The 26,317-nt window shown below is 42.4% G+C and overlaps 2 protein-coding genes and 1 long non-coding RNA gene across 10 annotated transcripts in view; 1 reads left to right on the top strand and 2 right to left on the bottom strand.

Annotated features, from left to right (window-relative positions):
• The window catches only part of ALG9 (ALG9 alpha-1,2-mannosyltransferase), a 71,082-nt gene extending 54,220 nt beyond the window's left edge, over window positions 1-16,862 (bottom strand). For 5 of the 7 annotated variants that reach the window (XM_066373244.1, XM_066373274.1, XM_066373234.1 and 2 more), the window contains exons 1-8: window positions 16,660-16,862; window positions 15,802-15,940; window positions 14,257-14,391; window positions 10,479-10,549; window positions 6,698-6,786; window positions 4,796-4,931; window positions 512-599; window positions 115-220 (exon numbers count right to left, since the gene is read on the bottom strand). In XM_066373244.1, coding sequence (XP_066229341.1) covers window positions 115-220; window positions 512-599; window positions 4,796-4,931; window positions 6,698-6,786; window positions 10,479-10,549; window positions 14,257-14,391; window positions 15,802-15,940; window positions 16,660-16,793 — 898 coding nt within the window. In that variant the 5' untranslated portion in view covers window positions 16,794-16,862. Of the gene's footprint in view, window positions 1-114; window positions 221-511; window positions 600-4,795; window positions 4,932-6,697; window positions 6,787-10,478; window positions 10,550-14,256; window positions 14,392-15,801; window positions 15,941-16,484; window positions 16,517-16,655 lie in introns of those variants that run through there. The other 2 variants (XM_066373294.1, XM_066373283.1) reach the window with 2 other exon arrangements.
• Window positions 16,863-16,974: 112 nt separating this feature from the next.
• LOC136398807 (uncharacterized) lies at window positions 16,975-22,769 on the top strand. 2 transcript variants are annotated; one of them, XR_010750047.1, is made up of 5 exons: window positions 16,975-17,136; window positions 17,232-17,374; window positions 20,175-20,277; window positions 20,936-21,112; window positions 22,714-22,769. It is a non-coding gene; the product is annotated as an uncharacterized lncRNA (long non-coding RNA). The 2 variants fall into 2 exon arrangements; XR_010750046.1 differs by having other exon boundaries at window positions 16,975-17,374.
• On the bottom strand, window positions 20,277-24,537 carry FDXACB1 (ferredoxin-fold anticodon binding domain containing 1). The gene is made up of 5 exons (XM_066373208.1): window positions 24,341-24,537; window positions 23,978-24,134; window positions 22,590-22,793; window positions 21,916-22,074; window positions 20,277-21,567 (listed from the first exon to the last, which is right to left on the bottom strand). Exons 1-5 carry the CDS (start codon window positions 24,510-24,512, stop codon window positions 20,388-20,390), a joined length of 1,872 nt encoding a protein of 623 aa, XP_066229305.1. The 5' UTR covers window positions 24,513-24,537; the 3' UTR covers window positions 20,277-20,387.
• Window positions 24,538-26,317: the final 1,780 nt, after the last annotated feature.

The raw sequence follows: 26,317 nt of genomic DNA, 5'->3' as shown, positions 1-26,317 counted from the left end.
CCTCTTTCCTTTTGAACCAGCACCTGACTCACGAGCTTGGCTTTCCTTGTGGGAGGCAGTCAAACCGGCGTTTTTTGGTTACATTAACTCTTGCCCAATCTCATAAGGCCTTACCATAAAGATCAGGTCCATGTGGAGTAAAGACATTATACAAGACAATGTTCAATGGTGCTATCACCAACTTCCCATAATAGTAGCTGTCGATGACCACCACAGGCACCTGAAACAGAGCAGAAAACACATAGCAACTCAAGAATTTTGCTCTGGAAACATTCTCACAATGCTAATAGGATAAATCTCAACATGAAAAGCAGAATCAACTCCTAACATTGTCTTTCCCACATCAGAAGTTGCTTTCACACAGTAGAATGTGCAGATGATATGTTATAAAACTGTATACCTAAAACTTATATAACGTTATTAACCGGTTACCCAATATATTAAACAAAATTTTTTAAAAATTTAAACTTTTCATTACAGCTTTAGAAAAGAAAAAAAAGAGAAAACTTACCAGAAAGAGTATTAGGGCCACCAGTGACCAATGAAAGAAACTCTTCCACCTGTGTTTCATGACCAGCAAGTCAAAGGCAATAGGTAAACTATTTAACAGAGAAACAGAAAGTGGGGAGTTAAATAGTTAGAATATAGACAGGCATATTCACACATACCTCATGCTTAACTAAGAAGAGCAGTCTCCAGCAGTTTTAGTGAGGACAAAAGATGGTACATGCAAGGATGTCTTCTCAAAAATACTCTGTTCTCCTCATAGGACCCATTGGAGTGCTGTTCATCCCACAATGCACCAGAAACGTAAGTACTAAGCTTCCGGAACGAGCTCTGTTTTATACATATTTATATGTAATGGACATTTAAAGTATATTAATTATAAGTAAATATAGCCTACTGTCCTACACTTACCCTGCCAAATAAACAAATAATGATTTCTCCCTTTCATGATAAATTGAGACTTCAGCAATATCATAATATAAACTTGACTTAAATTCTGATATATCCTCTTCTAATACCATTTACTCCTCTTCCTTTCACTTAAATTTCTTAAGAAGTATGTATGTTGCCTTCATTATTTCTTCCTAAAGGCCTAGCACCAAGCTATTAAGACTGATCTGAGGTCAATAGGAACCACCTCTCAGCTAGCCCCAGTGTCTCTTCATAAGTCTCACTGCCCTTTGTCTTTCTGCTGCACCTGACACAAAGCATCTGTTCCTTCCTTTTAGACTTCCGAGCTCCTGTTCTCTCCTAGCCTCTTCCCCAGTGCTCCTTTCTGGGTTCTTTTTCCCCACCTCATGGCTGTGCCCTATGATGGTCATAGTTCCCAAAACAAGCTTCTGCTTTTCTTTCTCCACATTTTCTCAGTAAGTGCTTCCACTCTTGTTGCAGGAACAATAACCTCCATATCCATGACTTCCAAATCTTGGACGCTAATCTGAGCCTTTACCTATGCTCCAGTCACAAAGAATTCCCTCCCTACACCAACCTATTTACACAAATCTACCACAGGCCAACTACAGACTCCACTCCTACTTCCTCCATAAGGTCTCTACAGAGTCAGTGTCCCCATCTCTGCATTTACATGGCACTATCGTCTCAATCGTTTATTAGCATGTGCTGTAACAGAATATCATCTTTTATAATTTTAATTTCCACATCTTAGTACCTTAATTTTGCATTAAAACGTGTTTTCATTTTTTCCTCCCCAACTGGTTACATTTCCATGCACTATATTTCTCCTTTAATAAGGCGAGGTTCTTTTTTTTTTTAATTAAATTTTTTATTTTTTTATTTTTTATTTTGTTTATTCATTTGTAGAGAGGAGAGAGAGAGGGAGAGAGAGAGAGGAGAGAGTGACAGAGAGAGAGAAGGGGGGAGGAGCTGGAAGCATCAACTCCCATATGTGCCTTGACCAGGCAAGCCCAGGGTTTTGAACCAGCAACCTCAGCATTTCCAGGTCGACGCTTTATCCACTGCGCCACCACAGGTCAGGCCGGCGAGGTTCTTTGGGAAAGACAAGGATGCTGGGGAACGAGAAGGCAGCAGGAAAGGAGGAGACCAGATAGGAGATGGATTGACTCCCTAGAAGCAGCCATGGGCTCGAGTCCACAGAGCTGAGCAGGACTGCTGAGGTCAGGACACCGGACATTACTCATTTGTAGGGTTGCCAGTCAACTCAACAGCATGTAACACACAAGTCATCACAATTATTTTTTTTTTATTTATATTAATTTATTTTAGTGAGGGGGGATAGAGAGAGATAGAGAGAGAGAGAGAGAGAGAGAGAAGCAGGGGAGGAACAGGAAGCATCAACTCCCATATGTGCCTTGACCAGGCAAGCCCAGGGTTTTGAACCAGTGACCTCAGCGTTCCACGTCAACACTTTATCCACTGTGCCACCACAGGTCAAGCTCAAGTCAGCATACTTTTAATTACCTGTTCTTCCTACTAAAATGTAAGCTCCAAAAGAACAGGAACCATAAACTGTTTATTTTTCACAGTGTCAGTCATGCCTAGCATAAAGAATTCAGTAAATGATGGTAGACTGCTGACTGACTGTGACCCTGAAGTCACTTATTTTGGCTAAAGGCAGACCAATCAAAACATACAACCAGCTATATCTGGGGAACCTCCCGAAGTTCAATGCAGATGGAGTAGAGATGAAAAGGAATGGAGGAACTAAGAAACAGGAGGCTGGAGAGGTTAAAAGGAGGAAAGATAAGGACTTTTTGAGTGATGTTAGAGTTTGGGCATCATGAAACAGGGGCTGGCAAACTTTAAAGGACCTGACAGTATGTTTTACACTTTGCAAGGCCACATATGTTTCTGTTGCATATTCTGTATACGTGTGTGTGTGTGTGTGTGTGTGTTGCTTTTTAACAATCCTTTAAAAATGTAAAAATTTTAGTTCTTGGGCTATACAAAGACAGGCTATCTGGATCTGCTCCACAGGACACAGGCTGCCAGCTTCTGTGACACAGAGCAATGGGGACGCTATTACAGAGTTTAACAAGAAACAGGGAGTCACACAATTGTATTTGTATTTTAGGAATATAACTCTAGTTTGAATGGGAGAGAAGAATGTGGAGAGGATCAATACCAGAGGCAGGAAGATTTTTCAGGAGGCTGTATAGTAACCCAGGAGAAGTGAGAGGTGAAGAAAAGTAGTCAGATTCAAAGATATTCAGAAGATAGAATAAATCAGTAGGACATGAGAAAGAGAAGACAGTCACAGATCGCTTTCAGGTCTGGCTCAGCACAGAGGTGGTAGTATTTGCTGAGATGGAGACATGGGAAAGGAAATAGGAAGGGAGGAAGATGACCGCTCAGGTCTGTAATACGAATGGAGACAGCTAAGCAGCAGCCAGGAAGGCAGAGGGAAGTGAAGAGATGACGGACCAGATATGAAGAATGGGATCACTGAAAAGGTGCAGAGACGCAGAAAGTAGAGAAGGGCCTCAAACAAAATCTTGGGAAAAAAAAAAATCTCAGGATAATACACAGGACAGAAGAAGAGAGTAAGGGTGGAGAAATCAGACTTTAAAAGGCAATTAAGAAAGTTTAAAATGACTATTCTTTGACTTAGTAACTCCCCTTCTAAAACATATCCCAGAGATAAATTTCCAAAAGTATATAGAAATGTAAACATGTTCACTGAGGCATTCTATATTAAAGCAAAAAAATGAAAACCAAACGTCTACTTATAGGCAATGGCTAAGTAAATTATGGACGGTCACACAACAAACTGCTACGCAGTTGATACAAAGAACAATATAAATCTATGTACAATAGAAGATACACATGTGTACAGAATAAGTCTATCTGTTTTAAGAATTTTGGTATGTACGCATACATGTATGTATATGCATTTACACATGCAAGGATAATTTCTGGAAAGATATACATAAAACTATTAGCATTGACTACTTTGAAGATTATGTTAGGGGAGAAGAAAATTAAAAATTCTTTTTAGCCTGACCTGTGGTGGCGCAGTGGATAAAGCGTCAACCTGGAAATGCTGAGGTCGCCGGTTCGAAACCCTGGGCTTGCCTGGTCAAGGCACATATGGGAGTCGATGCTTCCAGCTCCTCCCCCCCTTCTCACTCTTTGTCTCTCCTCTCTGTTTCTCCCTCTCCTCTCTAAAATGAATAAATAAAAAATTTTTAAAAAAATTTAAAAAAAAATTCTTTTTACCTCAAACAACCTGGTACCTTTTTAGATAATAAAGATGCACTACTACTACAATAGCCTCACCATCAAACTAAAGTACCTTTCTACATCACTAGTTATACAGGCAACAGATTCAGACAGCATGAAGCATTGGGAACAACAAGCACAGGTGGAATGAGAAACACTACGGAACATAGGAAAATGATTCTGGGACCAGAAAGTGAAAGGACTAAAGGAGCTCGGACGTCCAGCTTGGTGACTAGGAAACGTACAGCAGCAGTGCAGGATGGAGAAACACCAGCTGCAGGGTCAGGAAAGCCTGGATCCCAAAGCAAGCATGACCTTAAAGGCATGTTATCAACCTCTTGGATTTTACTTCCTCATTTATAAAGCATGAATCATTGATTTCTCTTGCCAAGCTGTCATATGGTTAGGGATCAAGTTTGTAAGGGGTTTAGCTATGTCAGAGATACAGCAGATACAACAACAAGCACTAAGAGAAACATTCCATTTCCAAGGCTTTGTAAATACAAATAATTCCTCTACCTTTAGTTCCTCTGCAGAGAATACTATGTGCCCAGTGATATAAGAAAGACGAATTGTGCTCATTTCTTACCCAAGAGCCACACTGAACGGCCAGCCTATGAGAGCCCCGGCTGCCACTCCAAGCACAGCAATGGAAGTCTTGTCCATATACCAGCCGGTCATGGCTACCAATGTAGTATACATACAGAAAGTACTAGGGAGAAATGCTGCAAGGGTAGGGAAATTAAAAAAAAGAGGGGATAGGGACAAGAGTTTGAGACTTATTAAGTATCAATTATTAAAAATCTACCTATATTGTAAAATGTCAATAACTAGAAACATATTTGAGCAATGCTACATTAGAAATGGGCAGTAATGATACACATTTTAAAAACAAAATGCACTGGTTTATTATTTTCTTGCTCATGATTTTTAGTTACCAACACATCACCTCTCCCAGCCTGTCTCCCGAATTGAAAACTCACAGAATTTCAGGTTCCTCAGGTATAACCCCAGGTTATATTTCCAGACAGAGAATATGCTTCAAGAAACTTTGAGCCACTGCTGACAATCTATTTCTGAAGAAGTTTACCTTCTGACAGTCTTTTGAGGCTGTCCAGATACCAACATGTATCCCCCAAGAATGTTAGGAAGCCTTCTCAAGAGCCAAATGTTGGGTGGTGTCCCTGCTTTGCACCCTGCATCCACTGACATGGGTACGTATGGCCTTAGACATCTCCCTGCTTACTTCCATTCAGCACTGCTTCGCTGCTTTATACAGCAGAGGACTATTTTCAGGTCCTCTGCAACAGTGACATTTGAGTGAAGTGTTTCTACCAACTCTACACAGAAATGCAGATCTGCTTCTCCCTGCTATATGAGGCCTACTTCACCTAGCACTGGGAGAACAAGTCAACACCAGCTCCAACAATAACCACAATGAACAGGCAATATGGTTTAAGAAACTCGACAACGGGTTCAGAGGCTCTATCAAAGGATGCCTTGAACTGATCTGTGCCTTAAAAACCTCGACTGAGATTACAAAACTAAAGACACTCCCAGATATCTCCCTCACTAAAGAATCAATTTTAGGAGTAGCAAAGTAACAAAAAAAAAAAGCTAACTAGTATCAATGCCATCCACAGCTGTAGATTCTAGCTGCCAATGCAACGGCAAGGGGAGCAGAGGAACCTGAGGTCTCTGCCAGCTTGGGGGACAGAGCGCAGTCTCATTCCGACACTAGCTCTCAAAGTTATTCAGGCATGGAGCTCTGAGGTCTCTGCAGAACAACACAAATTTTGAGAGTCAATGAAGAAGAAAAAATATACTTTTGGGCTTGATACTATTTTTTTTAGCATATTTAATGTGTAAACCAGATTCTGGCACACATGATCAGAAATTAAATTTGAGACAAATTATACATCGTCACTTAATTTTTCCAGAGATTGGGAACATGCTACCCTTTGGCAGCAAGGTACCTTAGCTCAGCTCACAGAACACAAATGTTCACTGGCAGCATGGTTTGAAAGCCACCACTCCAGATTAAGCATTTTATTCTCAATTTCTACAAGCTTTGTGTCAAAAAAGCCCAATGGAAGATGTATACCTTTACAGAATACATTGCAAACACTGGGCAGAAAGAAGACCCATGAAGATCAGAGTTTTTAGGCACAGAGCATTCTTGAACACAAAATGATTTTCCTTCCCCTAACAACAAAGACAGGCAGAGGGTACCGGTGTTTTTCACCTTACAATGATAAAAATACAAGAATGAAAACAACAGCTCTCTTTGACTTACGTTGTCATTTTATCTAAGTTCCAGCAAAAGTGAGAAAATATTTTTCTTACTTAATGTTGTAAAGGTCAATCAAGATTGTATAGGTAACAGTGGTCTGCAAATTATTGATTTGTTATGCAAATATAACCTACATCTGGACAAGTTCTTCCTTTCAATGTAACTGTGAAACATCAGTGAGTCTGCTCTTTTACTCACCTGAAGATGAGCAGAACATGCCAGTACTGAGAACCAAGAAAGCCAGCATCATTCGACTCACATGCAGCCCAAACTTCTTGCACACAGCCCTAGAAGAAAGGCAAAGATGATCAGGACAGCAAATCTTAGGGATGAAAATTCCAAACCAAAAGACAAAAACAGGCCTGTATCATAGAACACCAAAGAGCCTTTAAAGTGAAATACCAAAAGGTCTTGACAGATTTGCCAGCAATTTCGTGTGCACAAGAAACCCAAGTATTCTTATTCCTTACACAGGAGAGAAGCTCTCTCCCTACAAAGAAACATACACTTTCTATGTTAAGAGTATGTCTACTAATAGGTAAATAGCATAATGTTGTGGAAAAATAATAGCCCTGACTGCAGTGGGCATAGGTCCAAATGTATAAAACACAGTATTACTGTTCTCTCAGACATAACATTATACAGTAGTTCTCTAGAACTAGTTCATATTGCATAACTGAAATTGTATATCCATTGATTAGCAACTTCCCATCTCCCCCATACACATACAATTTGTGACAACCACAATTCTATTCTTCTGCTTCCATGAATTTTACTGCTTTAGAAATTTCATATAAGTGGAATCGTGCAGTATTTGTCCCCTTTTTTTTTTGGTATTTTTTGGTATTCCGAAGTTAGAAGCAGGGAGGCCATCAGACTCCTGCATGCGCCCAACCGGGATCCACCCAGCATGCCCACCAGGGGAAGATGCTCTGCCCATCTGGGGTGTTGCTACCTTGGGGCCAGAGCCATTCCAGCACCTGAGGCAAAGGCCATGGAGTCATCCTCAGCACCCGGGCCAACTTTGCTCCAAAGGAGCCTTGGCTGTGGGAGGGGAAGGGAGAGAGAGAGAGGAAGGAGAGGGGGAAGGGTGGAGAAGCAGATGAGCACTTCTCCTGTGTGCACTGACCGGGAATTGAACCTGGGACTTCCACACACTGTGCCGATGCTCTACTGCTGAGCCAACCGGCCAGGACCAGTATTTGTCCTTTTGTGACTGGTTATTTTACTTAGCATAATGTTCTCAGGGTTCATCCATGTTGTCACATATTGCAGGATTTCCTTCTTTTATAAGACCGAATAATACTCCACTGTATGTACATACTACATTTCCCCCCATTCATCTGTGAATGCACATTTAGGTTGTTTACAGTCTTGGCTGTTGCGAACAGTGCTGCAATAAACATGGGAATGCAGATATCTTGTCAAGATTCTGATTTCAATCCTTTTAGATAAATACTCAGAAGTGGAATTGCTACTAGTTCTATTTTTAATTTTTTGAGGAACGTTATACTGTTTTCCATAGTGACAGTACCAATTTGCATTCCTACCAATGGTGCGTTTGTTCCAATTTCTCTGCATCCTCACCAACATTTGTTGTCTTTGCTTCTTTTTGACACTAGCCATTATAATGGGTATCAAGTTATCTCATTGTGGTTTTGACTTGTATTTCCCTGATGATTAGTGACATTGTCTTTTCATATGTCTGTGGGCCATTTGTATGTGTTATTTAGAGAAATGTTTATTCAAGACCTTAGTCCACTTTATCATCAGATTATCAGTTTTTCTGCTATTGAGTTATAGGAGTTACTCATATATATTTTTAAGATAAACCTCTATATCAGATATATGATTTGTAATTATTTTCTCCCATTTTGTAAGTTACTTTTCACTCTATTGATTAGTCTCGTTTCTGATTCATATATTTAATTCCCTCTTTTTCTTTAAAAATATTAAATATACTTATTTTACATTCTTATTTTAGTAATTCCTAATAAATGAACTTTTGTAGGTCAGCTTTCTATTATTACGTCTGCTGGCTATTAGTCAAAATGTCTTGTTACCTTTTGTGCTGTGATTTATTTTTATTATAATTTCTTGTTCACTAAAACTTTACCCATGATAATTCTTTGACACCTAGGATAAGAATTCACTCCTCTAAGCCCTGGCCAGGTAGCTTAATTGGTTAGAGTGTTGTCCCTATGCACCAAAGTTGCAAGATCAATACCCGATCAAGGCACATACAAGAATCAACTAATGAATGAATAAAAAAGTGGAACAACAAATCAAAGTCTCCCCCCACCCTTCTTTACTCTAAAATCAATAAATGAAAAAAAAAAAAAATCACTCCTCTAAAGAAATCTTACATTTCTTTTTGCAAGTGGCCTGGGGATATTACCAACCCAGAACAATTTAAAATCAATTCTCAGCTTGGGGTTAGAAGACCATGAAGATCTGATCTCAATTCCAGTCTTGACCCCACATGAAGATCAACTTATGGTTGTAAACCTCCAAGGCAGAACTGGCTTTCTTTTTTCTCTTCTATTTCACCCAGAGTCAAGGCCAAAGATTTTTTTTTTAATTTTTATTTATTCATTTTTATTAGAGAGAGAGGAGAGAGAAAGAGAGAGAGAGAGAGAGGAAAGAGAGAGAGAGAAGAGGAGGAGGAGCAGGAAGCATCAACTCCCACATGTGCTTTGACCAGGCAAGCCCGGTGTTTCGAATCTGCGACCTCAGCATTCCAGGTTGACGTTTTTTGGGGGGGGGTTTTAGTGGGTTTTTTTAAATTTATTCATTTTAGATAGGAGAGAGAGTGAAAGAGAGAGACAGAGAGAGAGAAGGGGGGAGGAGCAGGAAGCATCAACTCCCATATGTGCCTTGACCAGACAAGTGCAGGGTTTCAAACTGGCGACCTCAGTGTTCCAGGTCGACATTTTATCCACTGTGCCACCACAGGTCAGGCCCCAAAGATGTTTTTTATCTTGTATTTTCAGCTGCTTTGCAGTGGGAAGATTTTTAATAATAGTAAGTCTAAATATATTTTATAGCATTATTAAAATAAGATGCTTATCAGGTTTCATGTAAAAAAAAAGCTGTTTTTATTAATGAAATTCTGAAATGCTTAATACTTCCATTAATATTCAACCAACCGCCCTGGCTGGTTGGCTCAGCGGTAGAGCGTCGGCCTAGCGTGCGGAGGACCCGGGTTCGATTCCCGGCCAGGGCACACAGGAGAAGCGCCCATTTGCTTCTCCACCCCTCCGCCGCGCTTTCCTCTCTGTCTCTCTCTTCCCCTCCCGCAGCCGAGGCTCCATTGGAGCAAAGATGGCCCGGGCGCTGGGGATGGCTCCTTGGCCTCTGCCCCAGGCGCTAGAGTGGCTCTGGTCGCAACATGGCGATGCCCAGGATGGGCAGAGCATCGCCCCCTGGTGGGCAGAGCATCACCCCATGGTGGGCGTGCCGGGTGGATCCCGGTCGGGCGCATGCGGGAGTCTGTCTGACTGTCTCTCCCTGTTTCCAGCTTCAGAAAAAAAAATGAAAAAAAACAAAACAAAAATATTCAACCAACCAACAGGTACTTGTGAAATACGTTTATTGGGTGCAAATAAGGGCAGTGAGTCCCACAATGAGAATAAGTTCCTACAAGTCAAGCTTGAGGGAAAGAGGTAAATCATGGTCCTATATATTAGGACACAAAATAAGGTTCTACTAATTCACTCCAAATAGAAGACTACTACAATATGTATTAACAGAATGTAAATAAATAATATGAAGATATGGTATTCATGAATCTCAGGAAAAAAAGGATAATTAGAAGTATTCCCCTTCAATGATTTGTTTCAAACAAGAAACTACATCTTAGATATGTTAGGAGCTAGAAGGAAAGTACTCTCTATTTTAACACTTAATGTTATCAGAAAAATAATCTATGCTATGTTGAACTTCCTCACAGCACTTTTAGAAGCACTTTTATACTCACTTATAAAAGTAAAGTTCACAGATACAGCTCACAAAAGCCAGAAGACATCGTAAAAAGTAGAAGACAAGAATCTGAAAGAAACCCAGAACAAAAAATATCAGAATCACAAATATAGTCATTACTCTTCAAGATGAAACCACTCTCACCTGTCATTAATACTATATATTGATATAATCCTTATGAAAAGTAGTATGTATCAGGACCCTTTAAAAAGGTTCATACTCCTAAATTTCAGTGTATCTATATCTATGATTCCAGCCCACACAACTAAATATGTAAATAAATGGGGGGGGGGGGTGTCTATTCATGAAAATTTTAATTACAGTGCTATTAATTAAGAAAAACTTTTAAAAATTACAAAATGTCCAATTATACAGAAATGGTTAAGTAAATTATGCTGTATCTATTTCATGGACTTTTTTTTTTTTTTTAATTTTTTTTTTTTTTGTATTTTTTGTATTTTTCTGAAGCTGGAAACGGGGAGAGACAGTCAGACACAGACTCCCGCATGCGCCTGACCAGGATCCACCCGGCACGCCCACCAGGGGCGATGCTCTGCCCCTCCGGGAGGTCGCTCTGTCGCGACCAGAGCCACTCTAGCACCTGGGGCAGAGGCCAAGGAGCCATCCCCAGCGCCCGGGCCATCTTTGCTCCAATGGAGCCTTGGCTGCGGGAGGGGAAGAGAGAGACAGAGAGGAAGGAGAGGGGGAGGGGTGGAGAAGCAGATGGGCGCTTCTCCTGTGTGCCCTGGCCGGGAATCGAACCCGGGACTTCTGCACACCAGGCCGACGCTCTACCACTGAGCCAACCGGCCAGGGCAATTTTTTTTTTTTTTTTTTTTAAGAGAGGAGGAGAAGGGGGCAAGGAACGGAGCATAACTCATAGTTGCTTCTCATATGTGCCTTGACCAGGGAAACGCAGGGTTTTGAACTGGTGACCCCAGCATTCCAGGTTGGCGCTTTCTCCACTGCGCCACCACACGTATTTTACTTTTTTTTTTGTATTTTTCTGAAGCTGGAAATGGGGAGGCAGTCAGACTCCCGCAAGCGCCCAACCGGGATCCACCCGGCACGCCCACCAGGGGGCAATGCTTTGCTCATCCAGGGCATCGCTCTGTTGAGACCAGAGCCACTCTAGCGCCTGGGGCAGAGGCCATGGAGCCATCCCCAGCGCCCGGGCTACCTTTTGCTCCAATGGAGCCTCAGCTGGGCTGCGGGAGGGGAAGAGAGAGACAGAGAGCAAGGAGAGGGGGAAGGGTAGAGAAGCAGATGGGCGTCTCTCCTGGGTGCCCTGGCCAGGAATCGAACCTGGGACTCCTGCACGCCAGGCTGACGCTCTACCACTGAGCCAACTGGCCAGGGCCGTATTTCATAGACTTTTACAGATACAAGAAAAGTGAAAAAATTCTTATACAAAGCTTATTCATTCAAAAAGTATTTCTTAGACAACTGTATAGATGTAGATGTGAACAAAACCAACTCCATTTCTGTGTCTCAGATTTTATTTCATTTTTAAGTTTTCATGCTGTGATATTTGACAAGCATACCAAAGCTTTCTAGTTGACGATTATCTGTGTTCCTAAAAATGTAGCCAAAATACTTTGCCAGCAACAACTGCGATGGCATGACAAAACTAAAGTGATAGGGGATACCCAAGTGGGAATAAAAACCTTAAGCATTGCATATTACTATTTCTCTATTAAGTCTCTCATTCTATATAGCATTCTTTGATAAGTTCAAAAATCCAGAACTGAGATTCTAAGTAGGCAAGGGAGAAACAGAGTTCTATTACCTGACCCCCATCCCTCAACAGCAGTACAGTCATGTGCTACTTAATGATGCAAATACATTCTGAAATATTCATCTTTAAGTGCTTTCACCTTTGAGCAAACATCATAGACTATACTTACACAAACCTAGATGACAGCCTACTAACACTTAGGTTACATAGAAAAGCTTATTGCTTCTGGGCTGCAAGCCAGCACTGTGTGGTACTATATAAAATACAAGATTAAATCAACCACAAGAGAAAATGATGCATTCAAGTGACACAGTAAATACCAGATTTATGAGGCTGCTGACAGCATAAGATGGCATAATACTTCACAAAAAAACTTTTTTAAGAGTTTTTTTCTTTTTCTTTTTTTTAAAGATTTTATTTATTCATTTTAGAGGAGAGAGAGAGAGAAAGAGTAAGAAAAGGAGGGAGGTGCAGGAAGCAACAACTCCCATATGTGCCTTGACCAGGCAAGCCCAGGGTTTTGAACCAGTGACCTCAGCATTGCAGGTTGACACTTTATCCACTGCGCCACCACAGGTCAGGCCTGAAAACTACTTTTTAATAAGTAGAAAGAACACACTCTAAAATACCAGTGAAAAGTACAGTATAGTAAATACATAAACCAGGAACATAGTCGTTTATATCATTACAAAGTATGTGCTCTACATAACTGAACGTGCTATACTTTTATACAACTGGCAGCACAGGTTTGTTTACACTGGCATCACCACAAACACATGAGTATGCATTTGTAGCCATCACTGAAGCAATGCAGAATTTGCGATGCCCCCACCCTGCCCACTAGGGCAGGATCAGGAGGCCCACTGGGGAATCTCAAGTTCTAGCCTCACTTGCAGTTATAAGGAGCCCTGCCTATCTCCTGCTCATGCATTGGAAGAAGCCAGCAACTGAAACAGAAGGTTTACATGCAATCCAGAGGAGCACAGCAGGGCAGAGAAGCATGCCAGGCTCATGAGTGAGATCCAGAGGCTTAGAGTGTAATATGCAAAATATCCAAATTTTAACTAGACATTAGTTGTCAACCAGGAAGATCTCAAACTGAATGAAAAAGGCTAATCAAAAGAGAACCCCCTCCAAAAGAGAGTGATGTTAGAATTATCTGACAATGTTTTAAAGGAGTCATTATAAAACTGCTTCAATGAATAAGTAAGAAAATGCTGAAACAAATGAAAAAATAGGAAGTCTCAGTAAAGAAACAGAAGATATAAAGAAAAACCAAATAGAAATTTTACAACTTAGAAAATACAACAACCAAAATAAAAGCTCAGTGGATAGGGTCAACAGTGAAATGGAGGGAACAGGAAATAATTGGTGAACTAGAAGATAGAAGGTTAGAAATTACTCAATCCAAACAACACAGAGAAAAAAAACTGGAAAAAAAAGAACTGAATCTCAAGGATCTGTGGGCTAAAATAAAAGATCTAACATTCATATCATTGGAGTCTCAGGAAAGGAGAAACAGGGCAGAGCTGAGAAAGTACTCAAAAAAATATAGCAAAAAACTTCCCAAATTTGGCATGAGACATAAGCCTAAAGATTCAAGAAGCTAAGAAAACTCCAAACAAGACAAACCCAAAGAAATCCATGCCAAGACACATCATAGTCATATTTCTGAACAGTAATCATGTTAGGTCTCAGTTAACTCCTAACTTAGGCTCTCCTATATACCATCCCATTGCACAGTTACTCTTCCCTCATAAGACTCACCACATTTATAATTACTTGGTCAATGTAATCTTCCCTATTAAGCCATAAATTCCATGAGGGCAGGGATTTTGTCACTGTTACATCCACAGCATTTAATCAAGTGTTTACCAAATAAAAGCTGCTTAATTACTTGCTGAACAATGAATGAATAAATAATTCTTCCAGAAAAAGTCCCCTCTTAACTACCAACCTATTTCGTCCTTTTCTCAAACAGTTCCAGAGACTCACTTCTTAATTAGTTGTGACTGCTTCCAGATTGGCCAGTCCTTACCTTATTAGTTTGTAGAATTCTTGCATGAAATGCAGCTGGCCAGGCATGAAGCAACAGGTAAGCATAGGAGCGAATGGCATAAACCGGGGAATACTCCCAAGTCTGAAATCCCTTCCCATAGATGAGGTAGTGTGTCTGAAAGTACAAATCAGATCAGTTCAGGGGTATATTAGCCAAAAATCCTTACTTAAAGAATACAGATAAAGTTTTTAAGCAAAAATAGTAATGAGACAAAGGTACACAAAAATGCTGAAACTCTCAACAAGATTTGCAACTAATGGATAAGAATCAAAATGATCCAATATTGAAAAATATTAGGACATTATAAATCCTACAAGATTGTTTGGTCAACATTAAAAGCTTGAATTTTATCTTATACTTATTTTTTAAACTCTTTAGTCAATACAGAGAAACTCTAAATCTTATATTTTCCTTAAACCACCTATATGAAACATTATTATTATTATTATTATTTATTTTATTTATTTATTTTTTTACAGAGGCAGAGATAGACAGGGACAGACAGGAACGGAGAGAGATGAGAAGCATCAATCATTAGTTTCTCGTTGTGCGTTGCGACTTCTTAGTTGTTCATTGATTGCTTTCTCATATGTGCCTTGACCATGGGCCTTCAGCAGACCGGGTAACCCCTTGCTGGAGCCAGGGACCTTGGGTCCAAGCCAGTGAGCTTTTTGCTCAAACCAGATAAGCCCGCGCTCAAGCTGGCGACCATGGGGTCTCGAACCTGGATCGTTCTGAATCCGTCCAACGCTCTATCCACTGCGCCACCGCCTGGTCAGGCCATTATTTTTTTAATGACAAATATGATTAGAAAATTTCACCTTTGCTAGACCTGTGATGGCACAGTGGATAATGCTGAGGTCGCCAGTTTGAAACCCCAGGCTTTCCCCGTTAAGGCACATCCGGACAGCAACTATGCTTCCTGCTCCCTCTCCTTTCTCTCTCTCTCCTCTCTCTAAAATCAGTAAATAAAATCCTCTTTAAAAAATTTCACTTCTGAATTTTCTATAATAAGAATTCAACAGACGTATAATGTAAAAACCAAGAAATAGTACAGTGGAACCAACCGGGTCACTGGCCGCAGGAGGTGAAGAGAGACAGAGGGGGTGGGGGGGAGGGAGAAGCAGATGGGCACTTCTCCTGTGTGCCCCGACAGGAAATCGACCCCAGACGTCCATATGCCCAGCCAACGCTCTATCCACTGAGCCATAGGCATAGGCCAGGGCCAAGAGCTACTGTTTTTCCTTAAAGTTGTATTGGTTAACTTTAAAAACTATCTCAAAGTATTACTTTGATTAAAAGAAACTTTAAGGGAATTACAAAGCACATTTTCTCATAAAATAGCCAAATTCCCTAGTCTTCAATAGTTTCTAGTATTAAATCATCAGCTTAGAATACAAAACTGAAAATAAAATTATTTTACTAGTAGTCACATTTGCATATAACATTTGTATGTTGATTGATAACAACTCCCAAGCAGTGAAATCAAGAACAACAACAAACATATCAAAAGAAATCACTTACTGGTTCCCAGTAGTTGAATGTTTCATCACAGTCAGAGATGTTGCTCAGGAGAGCAGCACATAACCTTGCTGAGAGCAAACACTTGAAAGCAGTTGATCCTTCAGGTGCCCAAACTTGTCCTGCTTTGTTCCCCGATAACCTGCTCAGAAGCAAAAATAATATGTCAGGAAGGACCTGCTAACTTGAAGGACTAAACACTACGCAAAAAAAGGGAAGACTGGCAAGGGACATTAAAGCACCTACAAAGGTGAGCACTTAGCTGTTCTGAGTAGATCAACCTTAATTATTCCTTCTACCTCCTGTTTTCCAGGTGCAAAACTAACCCATACACTTTAGTTCGTGGCATCTATGACGCTCCATTTATCCCAAGTCAACTAATCACTTCGGAGACCACAAAGCTCCCACCCTCTGTTTTAACAAGGTCACTGCTTTCCATGGCTTTAGTCATTTGTCCACCTGTCCCAATGCACAGAGGCCTAACACGTGCACAGTACTGTACCCTCTCCAGCTGCACACGTGGACAAACGTGTCTCACTGCGTCCAGCCTGCAGCCCGCGGGCTCGGGCAGCAGTGCCCTCCACGGAGTACGCGTCAGGTCTCGGCGGCCGTGAAGGAAGCGCCCAGAGAAGCCGGAAGAGGTGCCCTCCCGCTCCGGACACCTCAAACTCAGGGCGCCGGCTCGCTCGGCCCGGGGCCTCCGGACCCGCACCCGAGGTTTCTTCACTGCATACTGGGGATCCCGAACGCGTGGATCCCGAACGCTGAGCCGCCGGGAAAGAGCGGGACCTGGGCGTAGAGACCCCGGGAGCCCGGCGCTGCCCGCCCCGGCCGCGGCCACGCCTCCGCCCGCACACCTACTCGGCCCGGGGCTCCGCGCCGCCCGCGTCCCGGCCGCCCAGCAGCTCCCGCAGCTTGTCCGCCGCCGCCGAGGCCGTGTCCCCGCCGCTGCAGCCACTCCCCTTAGGGCGCTCCCGAGCCCCTCGACTCGCCATAGCCGCGGGGATGAACACGCTGGACCGCGGAACCGACCGAGCCGGCGAGCTCAGACCTCCCACAGCGACAACATCCGCCGGCGGGGGTGGGTGGGGTGGGGGAGCCTGGACATGCGCGGACACGCCCCTACCACGTGACGAAGCCAGTCGGGGCGAAACCCTGAATAAATAGGACCTGAGCCTGTTTTTACCATCACAGCCGTGCTTTCCCCCTAAGTGTGATGCGAGCTTCCTCCCTCCGACTCCTCTCCTTCACTTGTCAGCATGCTCCACTAGACTACAACCCTCTTCAGCCCCCCTATTTAAAAGAAAGCACTAGTGGGAAGTGAGGGAATTCTACAAGGTGAGTACGCAGAGACACTCAGGTAGAAATCACAGCAGAGGTGGCTAACACAGGGGAAGGCCCCTGACAACTTGCCCTCTCTGCATTTTGGTAAGAATGGCAGGGCCAGCCTGGAGCTGACTGCTTCGTGGAGACACAGCCGCTAAGGCAGGACATAGAATGAGAAGTGAAGACAGGAGATTCCATGCAGCAAACTTAACCGAACACCAGCGACTGCCTTTGCTACTACAGTATAATAGTAAGCAATTTACAGGTTTTATCCTTTTTAAAGGTAATACTCATAACAATTTTGCTTTATCCAGAAAGAAATTGTGGACCAAAGTTGCATAGATATAAGGTGACCAACTTTTTTACAATGAAAAGGACAAAAATAAATTGAAGAAAACAATATTGTAAATAAAAGAAACATTTTATTCATTGCAACAATAATACACTATATGATAAATGCATAATGAAAACTTGTAATATTTTATATTGTAATTATGCTTACATGCCTATTTTTAATAATTGTAAGAAAAAGGTACTCATTTAGATACAAATACGTCACATCACACACAATGGATTAACTCTGCATTGATCGAATATGGACATTTACAGATTAGTCTTCCAACATCAGAAAGGAGGACATGTAGGAGGACACTTTTTGTGGGAGGACGGAACTTACAAAAGGACTGCCCTCCCAAAAGGAGGACAATTGGTCACCTTAATAGATAGGATATGGTGGGGCCATATTCCAACCAGGTCCATCCCAACCCAAGAGCCACATTCCAGTCTAGGACTTACTACAAAGCCCCCGTTCATCCAGCCAAGAGATTGGAGAGAGCTCCTGGTTTCACACAGGCATTTTTATACAAGCACCTTGATATTATGCCTGTGATCCCCAGGAGTCATTCACCTGTCCATGACATTCTGCCCACTCCTCCAATCACAGAACTCTATACCACCCTGAGGAGCTCAGTACCAGGAACTAAAACAAGTTTACAGGGGGCGTGCTAAACTTCACAGGGTCCCCAGTTAGGATATCAAACTAAAAACTCCCAAATATTGAACATGGCAATTGACCATATTGCTTAATCCCCACATGCAGTTATTCATTTCCATGTTCCAACACCACAGCATAGCTGTATCTCACACATCCCTCTCCTTTTCATTTCACTGTAACCCAGGCCCTACTCTGCCTCTTCCTAGGACTATTACTATAGCACCCTTACAAGGGTCTCCCATCTCAAATCCATTCTCTGCAACACTGTCCAATTAATTTTCCAAAGTCCTTCTCTTGTGTCACTTTCTTTAAAAACCGAATTTTCTACTGCCTCCCAAATAAAAGTAAAAACTCCTTATTTTAGCAGTCTTTCATGAAATAACTCCAGCCTCAACCTATTTTTCTGATCTCATCTCCTACTACCTTCCTAAACACACTTTACACCCCAATTAATTAGCTTGAAAAGTGCCCCAAATGCTTCATTATCTATACCTCTGCTCATGTATGCCCTCTACCTGGAATGCATAGCCTCCTGCCTCCTATGACATCTTGCCCTTGTTTTAAGATCCAGCTCAAAATGCTACCTCGTTCATGTACCATGCACTACTGGGGATGGAAAAAACTACAAATTACTTACCTGCCTTTAATGAGCTTATAGTATATGTGGAGAAGTAAACAATACATGCATATCTGAGATTCTTTGATTCTTCACTCCCCAAACTTACTCCTGTGCCATTTTCCCATTTGTTAATGACACTCTATTCTTCTAGTTGCTTGGGTCAGAAACCTAGGGATCCTGTTTGAATCCTCTATTTCTCTAATTACACATCCTCCACCCATGCACAATTATATTTAACTCATCATTAAGTCCTTCTATTTCTAACACCCTGGCCCAGGTCACCATTATCTCTTGTTTACATGATCATACTAACTTCCTAATTTGTTTCTTTGCTTCCACTTTGGCCTTCCTATATATGCTCTCTCCAAATACAAGAATGACAGTTATTCCCTTCACAAAGTTTACAATATTCCATTCGGTGGAGCCTTATTAACAGGAACATATACTAATTCATATTAGAGTACCCCATTCTTCAGAGTCCTGGTCTGAGCAATCTCCCTGTGTCCCTTAGAGATGCTTACAATAGAAGGCTTCCATATCTAGGGGGGCAAACTTTAAAGTTAATCTCAGTTGAGAGATTGCTGTTAAAGACTAGAGGAAGAGAAGTAACAAAGTGGCATAAAGAACCTGAGCTATAGAGTCAGACAGACACAAATATGAACTCTAAATCTGATACTTGTTGACCTGACCTGTGGTGGCACAGTGGGTAAAGCATCGACCTAGAATGCTAAGGTTGCTGGTTCGAAACCCCAGGCTTGCTGGTTAAGGCACATATGCTCCTCCCCACCCATCCCTCTCTAAAATGAATAAAAATCTAAATAAATTAACTAATTAACAGTAGTCAACCACAGATTAAAAATAACGATGATGGTGGAGCAGTGGGTAGAGCATTGTCTGGGATGCTGAGGATCCAGGTTTGAAACCCCGAGCTCACCAGCTTGAGCATGGGATCATAGGCATGACCCCATAGTCGCTGGCTTGAGCCAAGGATCACTGGCTCATCTGGAGCCCCACCCCCACCCCAGTCAAGGCAAATATGAGAAAGTAATCAATGAACAACTAAGGTGCTGCAACTATGAGGTGATGCTTCTCTCTCTCCCTTCCTGTCTATATGGCCCTGTCTGTCCCTCCCTCTCCCTCTCTTGCTAAAAAGAAAAAAAAAAAAGAAACCATTACGAATTATAAACCACTCCACATTACCCAAGTGAGTAAATGTTGGCCTGATTCTAAAAATAGAATCACTGTTATAAATAGAATTAGTGAGATGATCTAATAGTTAAGGGATGAGGGATTAACTAGAATATATATGTTTATATATATATATATATATATATATATATATATATATATATATATTTAATGAGACACTCAAGTTCTATTGCCTTTTTAGCAATAGAGCATCTAAAGTACATGATGATGTTTTGTTTGTTTTCCTAGTCATTACTCAGGATCAAAATACTGCACAACTCCAAAGGTCACCACTCACATTATTTAAGTTCAAGTGATCAAGTCCCAGCTATCTTTAGTCAAAAGTCACAAGGTAAAAAGATTTTACAAAAAGAACAGTTCAGAGAAGACATTCAGTCGCAAATTGTTCTTTTTCATCCCACACCCATGAGGATCACAATGCAGGAATGAATTTACTAAAAACTACCGAGGTGTCACATGTAGTCGTTGTTGAATCTCCTTCCTAAACTGGGACTGCACTGTTGCTACCTGCTGCTGGGTAAGGGCCTTGTCACAGGTCTGGTAAGTCAGTCTATAGCAGAGACTGACCTGTTCAGTCTCGGCATGCTGAAAACGACTAAGAAATTGTATGGATGTGACAGTGTCCTGGGACACTGCTCGGGCCACATTGTGAAACTCAAGTTCATTAAATCCCTTTTTCTCATCTAACCAAAAACTAATATCATGTACATAGCTTGGAGGATATAAGGCATAGCTTTTAAAGGGTTCTATTTTCCCAGGGACAAACTTTTTCAGGAAACGGTTATCAAAGGTCCACAACATTCTCCAGTCAGAGATACCCCAGACAAGCATGGCTAATAGGTCCAAATTTATAGACACAAACACAAAACACTGGTCTTCATGTGTAATGCTTGGAACAGATGTGGTAATAGACCCAATATTCAGATCCTTGGCACAATCTGGGCCAAAATTATGAGACTTCACATTAATCATATAATCTCTCCTATTAGGTTGAAAGACAAAGTCTACTGAACTGCTCAGCTGAGAGCCCTCCAGCAATGTCTGGGTCAGAAGGCTATCTAGAGTGCCCTTCAGGTGGTCCAGCAGTGACTGAAGACAGCCATCCTTCATATTTTGATTACACCCAAGGATAAATAAAGTCTCATGAAATGCCGGCATTGTGAAAGGTGAGATGAAGCACTTCCGAAAGACAGGTCCACTGAGGATGTACAGAGAACCTGGGAGGAAGTCTGGTGCTTGGATGACAGCCTGAACATGAACTAGGAGAGAAGGTCTAAGCCAGATCTTGGCTCCGCTGAAGATTCCGTCACGATCTTCCTTACCCTCTCTTCCAAGGCTCTTGGGAAGACAAAGTTCTGAAGGTGACACTAGAAAGTCTTCCATGTCTTGTGTTGTCCCACCAGCCAGGGACTCAAAATTTGAGTTATCTTCAAGGAGATTAATCCAAAAGGCAGCTGATTGAATGTCACAGTTCCAGGAAGTGAGAACATTGGTTTCTCCCAGTGGTAGGAAAGGGAAGGAACACTTCAGCCTTTTTAGAGGGAAGGCTTTGCTCAATTCAGCAATAAGTTTCTCATTTATGGTTTTGATAGGATGACAGGAAGATGCTTCTAGGAAACCCCTGTTTAAACACAAACACAAAATAACCTTTTAAACTTAAAATAATTATTATAATATGATTAGAATTAAAGTGCAAATAGCTGAATAGAAAAGAATTATCCTTAAGTTGACCCTGAAAGAAGATGGCCACCCACCACAAACAAAGATATCATGTGTTTCAGAACTCTGACAACCACCATTCCTACAATAAAACTTTTCATTCTAAAGAGGTTTATATAGACTAGACTGACAAATAGTCAAGCACCAAATCATTAACAGTACATGTAGCATCCATTCAATATATGGTTGCCAGCAAGCCAATCAGGATGCAACTAGAGACAGATGTGATTTCTGATAAAATAGCAGTTACCTGTTCAACTTTCCTACAAGTGCTTTTGGTTCTCGAAAGGAAAATGACTGGTCATCCAGTTTGATCCTGAAGACTCTCGGTTGTGAACCTTCAAAGGGTAAGCTCCAGGTGAAGACATGGTTCAAAGCACCGTCTACATGAAAGGACTTATCTTGACTCCTGGCAAAATAAACACCAAGTATGAAGTCTGTCAGTATTAAAGAAAGCAAGGCCCTGGCCAGTTGGCTCAGTGGTAGAGCGTCAGCCTGGCGTGTGGAAGTCCCAGGTTTGATTCCTGGCCAGGGCACACAGAAGCACCCCACACACACACACACACCCTTTCCTTTCTATCTCTCCCTTCCCCTACTGCAGCCAAGGCTCCATTGGAGCAAAGTTGGCCCAGGCACTGAGGATGGCTCCATGGCCTCCATCTCAGGTGCTAGAATGGTTCCAGTTGCAATGGAGCAATGCCCCCACATGGGCAGAGCATCACCCCCTAGTAGGCTTGCCAGGTATATACCGATCAGGCATATGTGGGAGTCTGTCTCTCTGCCTTTCTGCTTCTCACTTGAGAAAAATACAAAAAAAAAAAAAATAAAGAAAGAAAGAAATCAAGTATTTCTGAGACTGAATTAGGAAATTGGCAAGGAAAGGTGTATTTATGAGATTTAAAAAAAAATACCACTATTACTTACCTATATCCAGTGCACTTGTATCCTGGCACAGCCTCACAGTTGAAGGGATATACATCACTTAAAATGAATCCCCCCAGAGCTGCCATGGCAACTACTTGCCAACTGTTGTGCCATTCTCTTCTAGGATTATCAGCAGGAGTCCCACCTTGTCCTCTACACAGTGCCATATGGATTTCTCCTTCCTCTGCAAGAACATCTGCACAGCTGATGGGGGTAGAAGAACAGCCATTTATCAGAAACAATTACAACTAATCACTAAAATTCTATGGCACACTAAAAAATATATATTTTTCCAAACTGACAAAAAAAAGTATAATTTTGATTCATTCAAGATGGTTGTGTTGGCTGCTGTCATTTTTTTCTTTGACAACCTAAGGGAAAAATGGTCAGTGCCATTGACTAAATAGGTATTCCATGTTTCAAAAATTTTGCAGCATACTAGTTGACAATCTCTAATGTAAAGCACGTGGTAAATTGGGGTAATTTTATGAGGTAGTTAATATTTTCGGTTTATAGATGAGGAAGCAAAAAGATTAAGTAAGCTTACCTAAAATCATACCAGTAAGTAATGAGTGTAGATTTGAATCCATCCTCTTCACCATCAGACTACATTGGTTACCATTATTTCACATTATCAAAATAGGTGAGAATTACAAGAATTTCTTGCAAAAAGTTAAGGCACTGTAGCTAACTAGGAGCTCAGTTCACAAACCTTAATCTTGATTCTGTTGCCTAAGAAACACAGGGAGTTCTACTGCAGGAGTTCCCAGAGGCATCACAACACCAACTGTTCCTGGGAGACACTTGTCCCTGCTGCCTTGAAGATTTAGCAAGGATAGCAGATAGGACCGTGCTGATCAGGCCTGTGCTACATCAGAACTTGCAGAGGAGACATTCCTGCCAACAGGACTCCCACTTCCCACACACTGCTACGTGACTAGCTACATGAACTTTTCCCTTTTTTCTTGTTTTTTACTTTACACCATTACTAACAGCCTCTGAACCCTATAAAAACCACCAGCGCCAGGAGAATATTAAGGAAGTTCTTTTGAATGATAGTCACCAGCCTTCTGAAGTTGCTGCAATTTGAAATTAAAGACGCTCTAGTAACTACTCGGTAGCGGTCTCTCATTACATTGGCAAAAAAGGGCGACAGAAACAGGAATCCCGGCCTGTTCCGGTAACAAGGGCAGACTTTGTACTTTAATTTAGTTCTCTGGGTTTGACGTCTGCCTTTCCAAGCAGACTGTGTGTGCTCCTGGAACTTGATAGCCTCTCTAAACCTATCCAGTAATTTACACACGTAAGCCCAGTTTCCCAAACTACACTGTTTGAGTGCAGTATGTCACGTGCATTCTAAACACTTGTGCGTGCTCGCCTGCCCTCACCTCTGGAAAAACCTGGCAAGCAGCTCCCTGTTCCTGGAGACTCCAGCTTTGCGCCCGCAGTGTGGGAAGTTAAAGCAAATCCGATCGAACGCTCTGTCGCGCGGCGCGAAGGCGTCCGCCAGCCGCGTGCAGTCCACCCCGAAACGTACGGTGGCGCCTGGCACGGAATAGACAGGGGGCGTCTTCAGACCTGGAGCCAGAGAAAGCCTTCCCTAACCTGACCCGCGGGAAGCAGCCGGTCCCTACACACAGCGGTTTCTAGGCAAACGCTGGAGGGGTGTCCCAAAGCAGCCCTCAGGTTTGCCAGAACCCCATGAACTCGCCCTTTCCGCATCAGGCCCCGCGGAGGGCCAGCCTCGATACCTCGCTCACGCAGGCGCCGTAGGTTCTCCTGGGCCGCCGGGTCTCGGCCAAGGTCGGCTTCCCGCTGCAGGCAGGTGGCGGTAAGAGTCGTGGTCGCGTCCAGGGTCTCGCTTACAGCGGCGGCAAAGGAGAAATTCCCCTCCCCAACCAGCAGGAGGCGCCGAGGGGCCATGCTCTCAGCTTGGTTCCCGCTCTAACGCGCGGAAGCGCTCATTTATTACGTCACACCCGTCTCAGATTTCCTCGGGCGCTGGTCGCTTGTTGATGGCGTCCCCACTGCGAAGGTGGCCTTGACGACAAGAATGCAACATCTGAGGAGAAAAACAGTCATGAGTTCAAATGCCAGATGGGGACTGTCCCCATCCCCTGACCCTCAGCCCTGCAGGAGTGTCAGATTACAAGTGGTCCCTCGTCTATCCCCGGGGTTAGGTCCCATAACCTCGGCGTTAGGCGAAAATCCGTGAAGTAGCGACCTTATATTTATTTTATTACTTACATGCATATTTTTAAGGCTTTATAAACCCTCCTCTCTTATAAACCTTTCCCACACTTATTTTGCTTATCTTTACGCAAAAATAATTAAAATAATATATAAAAATACGTATATCCTGCAAAATCCTGCGGCATGGCAAAAAATCTGCAATACAAGGTAGATATATAGAATTTTTAAATATGCGATACAGTGAGACTGCGAAAAGTGAACTATGATATGGTGAGGGACGACTGTAAATGCCTTTTAGCTGGAGGCGGCCCAGGCGACTGCATCACACCTTCAGGTGGTCACAGTGGTCCCCAGCACAGAGGGGCGGCCAAAGGTTTTATAATATTCCTCACCTCGTCCAGAATGGCCACTGCCCGTGATCCCTACTTCTTGGAATTTCTCCAGGTGCTTCTACCTCCTGCCTTTGGTTCAGTCAAGAAACACTGGGTGCTTGTGTGCACTGCAGGAACAGAGACACATGCGTGAGCAAGGTGTGGCCTGCAGTCCCCGAGCTTGTAGTCTGTTGATGAGGCACAGCATTAGGGATTCTGAGGGAGTGGGGCACCATGCCTTACGTGCAGTAGTTTTGGGTGCTGAGGGAGCACACAGAAGAGAAACCTTACCATTTTGGGGGGAGAAGTGAAAGATTCCCTGGAATTGAACAGAGTTGAAAGCTAAGGGGGGGGTGTACGCTTTACCTGGGCCAAAGGAGTGAAGAGGCAGAAGGAACAATATATGCAGAAGCATGATGGAGAAACAGAGTGTCTGAGTTTGGCTGAAATGTAGTTGGAAGGAGGGTGGGTAACAGGTGAGATGGAAAAATGAAGCAGGGGCCAGGTCATAGAAAGTATTATAACCCACTTTTACACCCTGAACATTACTCTGAAACAGTGGCTAGACACTGAAACATTTTAAATAGAAAGAGGACACAATTAGATTTTTATTTTGGAAAGTCCTGCTATTTTCGTGGAGAAGGAATGAAGAAAAACTAGGCTGATAGCCAGGAGATGAGATAGATGGCTACTGCCATCATGGAGTTCAGGCTGATAGTGATCTGAATTGGAAGTTGGCCGGAGGGGGGCTGATTCAAAATTCAACAAGACCTAGTGATTGGATAAATGTAAGAGGTTGAAATAGAAATCAGGGTCAAAGATAAGCCCCGAGTTCCAGAAGTAGACAACTGAGTGGATGGTGATATCTGTCCTGCTGCCTCAGGTCAGTATTACCTTGGTCAGCAGTCTGAATACTAAGCCTGTTGGACTTTATGGACCAGCTGCTCTTTAGTCATCATGCTGTTTGTTGACATCAGTGCATGCATCTATCTTCACAAAGACACATGATGTGAGAGCAGTTACCTTTAAACCTACAGTATTGACCTTGTGGGAAGGTGGGTGGGTGAGTGGGTGACTCCCAAATCATGGCCACTTGGTCATGGTGATCTGAATGATCTATATTCTTTCTTTGCTTGGAAAACTGAGAGGTCCAGGTTTGATGAC

This window comes from Saccopteryx leptura, chromosome 1 (genome assembly GCF_036850995.1).
Source record: "Saccopteryx leptura isolate mSacLep1 chromosome 1, mSacLep1_pri_phased_curated, whole genome shotgun sequence".
NCBI classification, from domain to species: Eukaryota; Metazoa; Chordata; class Mammalia; order Chiroptera; family Emballonuridae; genus Saccopteryx; species Saccopteryx leptura.
Note: the sequence above shows the minus strand (reverse complement) of the source record. Positions and strands in the feature narration are given on the sequence as shown.